At 42.7% G+C, this 9,805-nt stretch overlaps 1 protein-coding gene across 1 annotated transcript; it reads right to left on the bottom strand.

Annotated features, from left to right (window-relative positions):
- Positions 1-4,659: 4,659 nt before the first annotated feature.
- trappc6b (trafficking protein particle complex subunit 6B) lies at positions 4,660-9,474 on the bottom strand. The gene is made up of 6 exons (XM_031876386.1): positions 9,248-9,474; positions 9,094-9,161; positions 7,696-7,813; positions 7,450-7,533; positions 6,715-6,808; positions 4,660-4,723 (listed from the first exon to the last, which is right to left on the bottom strand). Exons 1-6 carry the CDS (start codon positions 9,326-9,328, stop codon positions 4,692-4,694), a joined length of 477 nt encoding a protein of 158 aa, XP_031732246.1. The 5' UTR covers positions 9,329-9,474; the 3' UTR covers positions 4,660-4,691.
- Positions 9,475-9,805: the final 331 nt, after the last annotated feature.

The following is a 9,805-nucleotide window of genomic DNA, read 5'->3' on the forward strand; positions in this document are numbered from 1 at the left end:
AGACGACACACAAATCTACATAACTATGTCACCAGGGGACTATAATCCCATACAAGGGCTGGGTAACTGCATTGAACAAATCAACAACTGGATGTGCCAGAATTTTCTTCAATTAAACAAAGATAAAACAGATGTAATTGTTTTTGGTACCAAGGACGAATGATTGAAAATCACCGCTCAGCTTCAATCACTGATGTTAAAACCCACAAACCAAGCCAGAAATCTAGGTGTAGTTATAGATTCAGACCTCAACCTGAACAGCCATATCAAGACAATTACAAAATCAGCCTACTATCACCTGAAGAATATATCAAGGATTAGAGGACTTATGTCTCAACAGGATTTGGAAAAACTTGTCCATGCATTTATCTTCAGCAGACTGGACTACTGTAACGGTGTGTTTACAGGTCTCTGTAAAAAGTCAGTCAAAAAGCTGCAGCTGATTCAGAACGCTGCAGCTCGAGTCCTCACTAAGACCAGGAGGGTGGATCACATCACTCCAGTTCTGAGGTCTTTGCACTGGCTTCCTGTCAAACAAAGAATTGACTTTAAAATCCTGCTGTTGGTTTATAAAGCACTGAATGGTTTAGGACCAAAATACATCTCTGATCTGCTGCTACCTTATGAACCATCCCGACACCTTAGGTCGTCTGGGACCGGTCTACTTTCTGTTCCCAGAGTCAGAACTAAACATGGAGAAGCAGCGTTCAGTTCTTCTGCTCCACATATCTGGAACAAAGTCCCAGAAAGCTGCAGGTCTGCTGAGACCCTCAGCTCCTTTAAATCAAGACTGTTTGCTGCTGCCTTTAATTGAACCACATTCAACTAATATACTAATCAATTTCCTGCATTTTACTACTGTATTTTATTTCTTACACAGTTTTTTAATGTTTTAATGACTGTTTTTATTGTTTCAATGAATGTTCTTAATTGTTTTTAAATCTCCTTTTCTTTTGCCTTATGTTTTGATGCTTTTAATGGTTTTATGTGAAGCACTTTGAATTACCTTGTTGTTGAAATGTGCTATACAAATAAACTTGCCTTGCCTTGCCTATGGAGCAGAGACGGATAGCCGTCTATGGAGCAGAGACGGATAGCCGTCTATGGAGCAGAGACGGATAGTTGTCAGGCCCTGGTCAGTGCTGGCCGATGCTACGCTGATTGGCCAGTCTGCATTCCAGCGGCGGGACTGAGTGCATTGTCATTTCATACTTACTGCAAACGCTGCATTAATGCACATAGTTTATATTAACAAGGTGTCGCTCTTCAGGACAAACCCACAGACCACAGTCCCTCTACAAGAGACTCAGGAGTCCTCTCGTCTGCCTCTAGCTTCTCTCAGACTGAGGAACTGCTTCTAGAGCCACAGTGCTTTGTGATTGGACACTTCAATCCTAAAATGATTTTTATTATTTCAACTCAGCTAGTTAAGAGCTACTTCCAGCCTGGTTTCCAGTAGCAGCAGACAGCTGACGTCCTGTTCTGTAACTGTCAGATGGTGGGCAGGTAACAAACAGTGTGCCAGCTGCCTTCTCCTGCTGGGAATGAGGATGATGAGAGCGCTGAGATAACCAACACAGTCTCAGTAGGTCAAAATCTGGAAATTAAAGTTGTCTGAGCAAATACTTGAATTTGAGTAGCTTGAGAATTCTGATAAAGTGTATTGCATGAAATGTATTTACAGTGTCCTCAGAGAGTATTCATTTCATAAACATTTCTGAAACATAGTTTTGGCTTTGTCATGAGGTATTGAGTGTAGATGAATTAATTTGAATTATTTTAACATAAGGCTGCGACATAACCAAATGTAAACATGTGAGGGGTCTGAATACTTTATGAATGCTCTGTAGTTTCTGAGATCTGTTTCTATATATCAGAAGAGTTGATAACTGGGCTTCTACCCAGAGAATGAATCATGTAAGCTGGAACGTAGACAGAGAGGTATTTATTGCAACTTAAAAGATGACATCTACATATTGTAAACACTTTGGATATTTCCATGCTTCAACAGGATGGCTGACCAGTATTAGACAGTAAGTGTCTTCACTATGTGGGGAGCACTGTGATCACAGGCAATGTCTTTATTCATTCATGTACTCATCGCTTTATGAAATCACAGGTTGGCATGTCTGAGGATAACACTGTTGAAGGGAACTCTGTCTGCCTTTTACTGTCGCCACACCTTCAACTCAAAGTTGCTTTGTTTGACGTTGAATTGTAGAGACATGGACTTGTGTTGTATTTATTATTTTTGGTATATATAATGTTATTTTTGTTTAACAATTGTTATTTCTCTTTGAACTGCTTAAACATAAAATTGGTTTTTGAGAAGCTCTACAGCTCCAACTAGTAGGGCTGGGACCATACACATGCATCTTCAATCCAAACAAACTAATTGATTATTTAATACATTTATATCATATTTTAAAATGGATGAACAGTTTACTGTGTATGAATTCAAACTGCTGTTACCTTTGTGCCACCAAAGTGAAGGTAATGAACCCTATTTAAAGGCTTTAAACCTCATGGTCTAAGTGTATGCATGGCGCATGTGCATTGAGGACATGTCCAACTCCACTTCTGCATGGTATTTAGTGTCGTAGTTAAACGGCACATAACCTAGGAGAAAAGTAAGGAACAAGGGTCACAAGAGCTGTATTTGGTCTCAGGTGTGTTTGGAGGTGTAACATGAATTAAACCGGTCAGAAGGTCATCTCCATTCCCTTAAACTGGAGAAGCAAGCCGTTTTCTGCAGGAAAGTTTTTTTAAGGGTGAACGCTGATAAATATGGACTGAAGCAGAATATTTTGTTATATCAAAACATGTGAATTTTAGAAATGATTACAGCCATCTTTTTCCAATTAATTTGGACTTTACATCACTCTGGTGTTATTGGAAATGTTTTGATCAAACGAGTTGTAAACAATCATACCCAGCTACCACTGGGATCTAATTCTACTAATAGTATAATACTAATAACATCAGTGTAGCCTGATCTTTATCTGCAACTGTGCAGAAGTACTGGCTTTAAACACATTGGATTTTAAAATGCAGCAACGCTGATTTAGAATTTGAATGTCAACATTATGAATGAAGCTTCAAAGCTTCCAACCATTTGGTACAGACCTAGAATTGTCATGGGAGAGCACTCTGTTTACTCATTGTCCATGGGGGTGGTGGGTAACGCACAGAGACATCAGCCTCAAAGCGAGGACACAGAGGGGTGATGCTGCGTTCACACCAAACGCGTCGCGAATTATTCGCGTGAGTAGATTACATACAAAGTCTATGCACAGACGTGATGAGACTGGCGCGGCGCGAATTTGCGATGGCACGGCACGATGGACGGGAATTTGCGGGGCGATGGACGCAAATTCGCGTCAAATGCCAAATCGCCCAACGCGCGAGTTGAAATTTTTCAACTTCTGCGAAATATTCGCGTTACGCCCCGGTGCGATAGCCTATCAGCGTTGAGTTGCTCCCCCTGTCATCAGCGACGTCCTGCCGTTGTTGAATCAGGAAATAAATACTGTAGCCGTCTGTGTTCACCCAGAGCTCTACGATACCTCATATCAACAGAGACCGGACCAAACTATGTGTATAAATGTGTGTGTGTAAACCATATGGTACAAACAATGAATAGACGCTGCCGTATTTACGTCTAGATGACGTTATTCTGACTGTTGGTGGAGCTGCTACAATGTTAGCATAGCCTAGCACCGATCCATCCCTGCTCCATTGAGAAGACAAGTAGCCTACAAATCAGCATCATTACGTAGTTATTTCGGAGTCCCTTTTTGTCGGTTTATTTCCGTTAAATCGCAGCCAAATCAGTTTATTTTGTGTTCATACAGCTGTAGTAAACAGCGACATCGACGTGTGGCTTGTGGCAATGTGGCTTGCACAGTGAATACACCTTGATAAAATCCATGGAGCTCCTCTGGACAATATTATGAACCCACACATGACGACGTTTAGTTTCCCGGGATATCTGTGACTTCCACAACACGTACTAAGCAGAAATAGAGGTTATTTTTTTCATGGTTAATGGCAGACAGTTGAACAGCTTTCAGGGCGATAAACCCCGCCCCCTCTCCGGCGCGTCCAGTGCGATTCACGCGAATGAACACTTGGTCCCCGGCGTTTTGACCGGCGGCGCGATGGACGCAAATATGTGGCGGATGAATTCGCGACGCGTTTGGTGTGAATGCAGCATGAGGAGGCGCTGAGGACACAGAGGAGGCGCTGAGGACACAGAGGAGGCGCTGAGGACACAGAGGAGGCGCTGAGGACACAGAGGGGTGAGGAGGCGCTGAGGACACAGAGGAGGCGCTGAGGACACAGAGGAGGCGCTGAGGACACAGAGGGGTGAGGAGGTGCTGAGGACACAGAGGGGTGAGGAGGACACAGAGGGGTGAGGAGGCGCTGAGGACACAGAGGAGGTGCTGAGGACACAGAGGAGGTGCTGAGGACACAGAGGAGGCGCTGAGGACACAGAGGGGTGAGGAGGTGCTGAGGACACAGAGGGGTGAGGAGGCGCTGAGGACACAGGATAGTCGTAGTTGGAAGTCTAGACAAACTAAAGTGCAGAGTGACATTTATTTTACTGATGAAGATGGGTGGCATTTCCCTTTAAAGGCAGCACTCAAGGATGTATGACAGCAGTAGAGTGCAGAGTGAGTGTGGCCTCATCACATTTTCTGGATCATGATCTGGAATTTACCTGCAGCGATATAAAGAACAGAGAGAGAAGAAAGCATGCGTTAGTCCACACGTCATTCTTATTCAGAAATAAAAACAATTTCCTTCCTTAAATGTTTCAAATTCATACTCTGATCATTCATACACATTAATACTCTGATCATTCATACACAGCGGGCACCAGTTGTGGGCCGTCAGGGCCTTCAAGGCCTTCTCTGCTGGCCTAAACAGAATCTCAAAGTTATAGCTATTTTATAATTTAATAATGTTTCTTAAATACACTACATGTATTATAATTTATAATAATATTTTCCCCATTATCTTATGTTCTCATTGCACAGCTACTGTCTTCCTCAGTTGCTCTGCTTCCAGTGCAGCTTGTTTTAAGTAGAGCTTTTATCCAATCAGATTTCACCTCTGTGTCTCTAGGTAAGAACAGAGGCCCAGGCCTGCAGACTCACAAGTGCATCCATGTGCAGTTTAAGTGAATGGGGACGATATTGTTGATTGTCATAGTGTTCAACCAATCAGATCTTTAGTTTGACATGTTGGGCGTATTCTTTGACGTGCCAGAGCTGCTAGCTGGCCTACAAGTACGTCAGCATTACTGCAGCTCAGTTTCCAGGTGCAGCTCTGCAGTGAGGTGCAGCGTGTGCTGCGATTGGTCAGTGGGTGAGCACGTGACTATCGTGAAACAAAACTTAACAGCAGAGGCTTAGTAGTAGTGAGAGTTCAAATTGAAAGATATGGAAGAAATGACATTTTTTGCATTTTGCTTGGTGTAGATTATTATTATTTTTACCTAGCTTTGTTTTTCTATCACTCAATGGCTGAAGGAGGAGAAACGGATTTGTGGGTTTAACTGTGAGATTAAACTCTTTGTCAACAAAGAAAGGAGGATGGAGTTTGGTAAGTCAACTGGTTTGTTTTTTTTACATCTAATATAGAATGGCCCTTGAGTGTGTGTGAGGGAATGCGTGGTGTTGCTGTTGTTTTCCCGTTAAGCTAGTTAGCGTAGCCTCCCAGAACACTTGCGGAGCTCCAGCTGTTTTTTTGTGTGTTTTTTTTTGTTCCGGTTTTTTTGTTCCGGTTTTTTTGTTCCAGAGGTCACACAGACCGTTGTCTCCTACATCAGTGATTCTCAATTGGTGGGTCACGGACGCGGACCCGTTTTCAGTGGGTCGCGGCCTTTGCCTGACAAAAAAAAATAAATCTTGTGCTTTTATTTTAAAGGATATTTTTATGCAGCGGAATTATTCCAGGATTTACGGCACTTGTTCACCGGTGCAGGGAAACACCGACCAATGCGTTGTGAATCACATCACGTGATGCAGCTCAGCCAATCAAATATGGGTATTCTGACAAGTTTCCTGACTCGAGTGAGATGTACACACACCGTGACACACGGGGCTGAGACGAGGAAAGAGAAGGTAGAGCAGTACAATTATTATGTGAGTTGCAAAAGTAAAATCTTTAAACGGTCTCCAAAAGAGAAAAATGGGTCGTGGCTTGTCATTAAGGGGTGATGATGGGTCCTGCAGCCAGACCAGTTGAACACCACTGTCCTACATGAGCGCAGAAAACATTATATTTCCCACAATTTAACCTTCTGCCTTTTCCAAATGCAGTACTATTATTCAAACGTATTGTTCGGTTTGAAAGCCTCGTACCGAACGAATACGTATATAGTTACAGCCTTAGAAACTAATAATAGATGTGGCGCCATCATGAGGTGATAAGGTGGTATTTCAGCTGCAGCACAGCAGTGAAGGCCCAGGTATAAAATGCACAGCTTACGGGAGTAAGGAAACACAGACATGGACTAGAGGAGCCGGGGATCAAACCACCGACCCTCTGACTGAAGGACAACCTACCACTGAGCCACAGTTGCCCCTAATTAAAGAACTCGATTCTCTGATGATAACAGAGATGCGGTTGAAAGCTCTTGAAAAAAGGCAAAAGTTAAGATTTTTCTTTTCTCTGATTGGATGATAGACAAGTGATGTGTCTTACAAGCAGGCATGATGGACACCTCAGCAGTCACAATGCTCTTCACTCCCAGGTTGGACAGAGCTCCTCTCACCAGACCACAGGTGAAGGCCAGATACTGCAGAGAAACACACATCTGCGTCATAAGAGGAGTAAGGATGTCCTGATGTCACATAGAGGCATGTCTGATGGACATCATCAGCTATATAAATCCTGATTAATGTGCATTTGCTGTGGGTACAGTGATCTACTAAAACACTGATAATGGACAGCCATGAATGAACTAAAGAAATACAGCAGTGTGTGTACGCGTAAAGGAGGTTAAGGTTTAAACTGCATCATGCTGAAGGAGGTTGTCTAAATCCTATCCGGTTATCTACATTACAAGAAACACCAAAGGTGAGCTGTGACACAGGCTTTATGTTCTTACAGAACTACTCATACAACTCTAGCTGTGTACTGTCAACCTATTAATGAAACTAAAATCTAAAAAAGATGAAGCGTGATTTGACAGCAGATGCTCAATATTAAAAGAGTTGGATTGTGACCAGGATGTGTCTGCACCTGAAGGTAACAAAGTGAACATGAGTAACCTGCAGGCTATTTGCTTACAGCTAATCAACCTACACTGTGCAATGTTGCTCATTTAAAAGTGATCTTAATGGGACTCTAGAGCAGGTCTGGGATCAGCTGCCTCACAAACAGGAAACTGCAGAAAGTCATAATAAAGTGCAATTGTCTGAAATGGAGGCGGAGCACCTTTGGGGCGTGTTCCAGGTACTGCTTCCCAGCTGACAGCTGACTCAGTAATCGGAACTTGTTGTCCTGGAGAACATAGATGCCCTAAAACACAGCATTCAGCAGTACAGGTGGTGAATAACAGTGATAGTTATTTGTGTATTATGCATGTTTGAAACTAAATGAACGATGTCAGTTTGTCGGGCTGGCTCGTGTTACGTTAAAGATAACCTACTGTATGAATGAGAGTAACTACAGAGAGCTTGCCTGGTGGTTGGTTCGAAGGTTGTCGATTTGCTTCTTGAACACGCAGGTCCAGAAGTCTTTGCAGACAAACTTCATGATGTCCAGCTCGTCTTTGAACCGTGCTGTGTCTTTTGTAAGTCTGGAGAAAAGGAAAAGCGGTTCACATGAAGTCCAGAGGCTTGACACTGTTCGTACCATTGTTTTTTTTTGTTGTTTTTTTTACACGAGACCCAATGTGTTAGTCCCACTTCTCAGCTTTGTCGGTGGCTATATACCGTATGCAGTGTCATTCAGTCTTTTGTGAAACAGCTGGTCACTGCAGTTTAAGTCAAGCAGAACTCAAACAACAGGAAATGATGCATGCATTTGGGGACCATTCTCCACAGTTGTTTCTCTACTGAGTTCATGTGGCAGCAGGGCGGTGTATGTAATAAACTACAGTGTGTGTTCATGGTAATGAAGGAACATGTCAGTGCGGCTCCTTGATGTGTTTTCATAGTTCCGGGACAACACTGGAGGAAGAACATATATCAGGCTTTGATACACACACAGTACTTGGTAGTAGATACATTCAGTAGTCACGTTTCCCTTCAATTGTCAAGCGAATCTTAAGCAATTCAAGCTAACTTTTTAAAATATCAAAAATAATGAGTGCATTTCCATCAGACAAACCGTGTTACAGCGTAGCTTAGTCTGAAGTTATGCTGGGCTCCTCTGTTAGCATGGCTGTAATCTGAAGAAATAGAGGTTATGAACTGGAAACAACAAGTCGGCATGGCTACCAAACCATGAGAGAAAATAGAGAGAGGTCTTCAGGAATTTGTTTTTATTGTTCTTTCATGTCAGCTTGTATTGGCCATGTGAAATGCAGACTAAGACTGAATAAATGAATAACCAGGAAGGGGTGGAATTACAACTTTTAGGTGTGTCATGCAACGCCATAGGGCCCAAAAAGATAGGAGTCCTTCATAGGAATGAATGAGACGCGTCTTCATGTGTCCATGGTGTCCATGTTCAAACTTCTTTCTTTTAAATCGAACTATGCTGTTTCCATACAGCTTATTTTGATGCAATACAAATATGGGAGTGGAAACACAGCTAGCGTTGGTTTGCCTTTGCATATCAGATTTCACTTTAAAGTATTATTATTGTAATAGTTAATTTGTGTTGCCTCGTGCCTGTAATATATAATAAATAAATTAAAAACTGGTTAACCGCTCATTTGGTTCCATTTACAAGGTGAAAGTAAAGTAAATAGAATCCATCAGAATATATGAAACAATGAAGAGTCTCTGGAGGTCCAAGGCATTGCTATTGAATCCATAATGAGCCAGTGACTCAAACACGTATTTAGCATTGAATGCAGCCAGGACACTGGCCGGACTGCAGACACACCTTGCCAGTGTACAGAAGGGTTACCTCTCTATCAGACCTTGGCCCACTCTGAAGCCCATATTCTCCAGCGTGGCGATATTTCGTCCATTCTCCTGAGCGAAGGACAGAGAAGTGATGAATGACACAGGTGACGACCACTGACTGTCCGGAGGAAAGTGCTGCTTACTGGCACTCTTACCGTCTCTCCGTTCTCAGCTGACTTGTAAATGTACTGAATGACTTCGTTGTGTAAAAACTGGAAAGGAGCTTCGTCTGCCATTGTTTTTGGTCTGTTAGCAGCTGGTTCCCCGGGTCACTCACACTGGGACCGACATCATGACACCCACAGACAGTCCTGTGTACAGGACCTTTCTTAAATAACGTTACACTCCAACACTAAACAAACGTGTTCTGCTGCTTCCTTATTGAGCTCGTTCACCCGCCGGTGAGGGGCTAAGCGTCGAATATCTGCACCACTACCGCCACCAGCTGGCCTGGAGGTGAAACTGCGTCATCAAAATAAAGAAACAAGTTCTGGAAATAGCAATAGCAAAGAAAGTTAATCTAGCTTTTGTTAAACTTTTTAGCAATAATCTTTTGTGTTTTTGTCTGGCGAAAATATTTGTAATGTAAAAATGAGAAAGTCACACATGTCCCTTCATTACCATGCATACACAGAGCTTATTTTGACTCAATCCCACATACACCGTCCTGCTGCCACGCATACAAGTGCAAAATATGGATTAATCCGCAAAAA

The sequence above is a fragment of the Anarrhichthys ocellatus genome, unplaced genomic scaffold (assembly GCF_004355925.1).
Source record: "Anarrhichthys ocellatus isolate YVR2014 unplaced genomic scaffold, GSC_Weel_1.0 scaffold108, whole genome shotgun sequence".
In the NCBI taxonomy this organism is placed as follows: domain Eukaryota; kingdom Metazoa; phylum Chordata; class Actinopteri; order Perciformes; family Anarhichadidae; genus Anarrhichthys; species Anarrhichthys ocellatus.

Bases quoted from the DNA above. Each gene is read 5' to 3' on its own strand.
- trappc6b (XM_031876386.1), bottom strand. From the start codon at position 9,328: ATGGCAGACGAAGCTCCTTTCCAGTTTTTACACAACGAAGTCATTCAG. The intron at 7,814-9,093 runs GTAACCCTTCTG...CCTTTTCTCCAG, and splicing joins GGCCAAGGTCTGATAGAGAG to ACTTACAAAAGACACAGCAC. The intron at 6,809-7,449 runs GTGCTCCGCCTC...GTTTCTCTGCAG, and splicing joins ACCTGGAACACGCCCCAAAG to TATCTGGCCTTCACCTGTGG.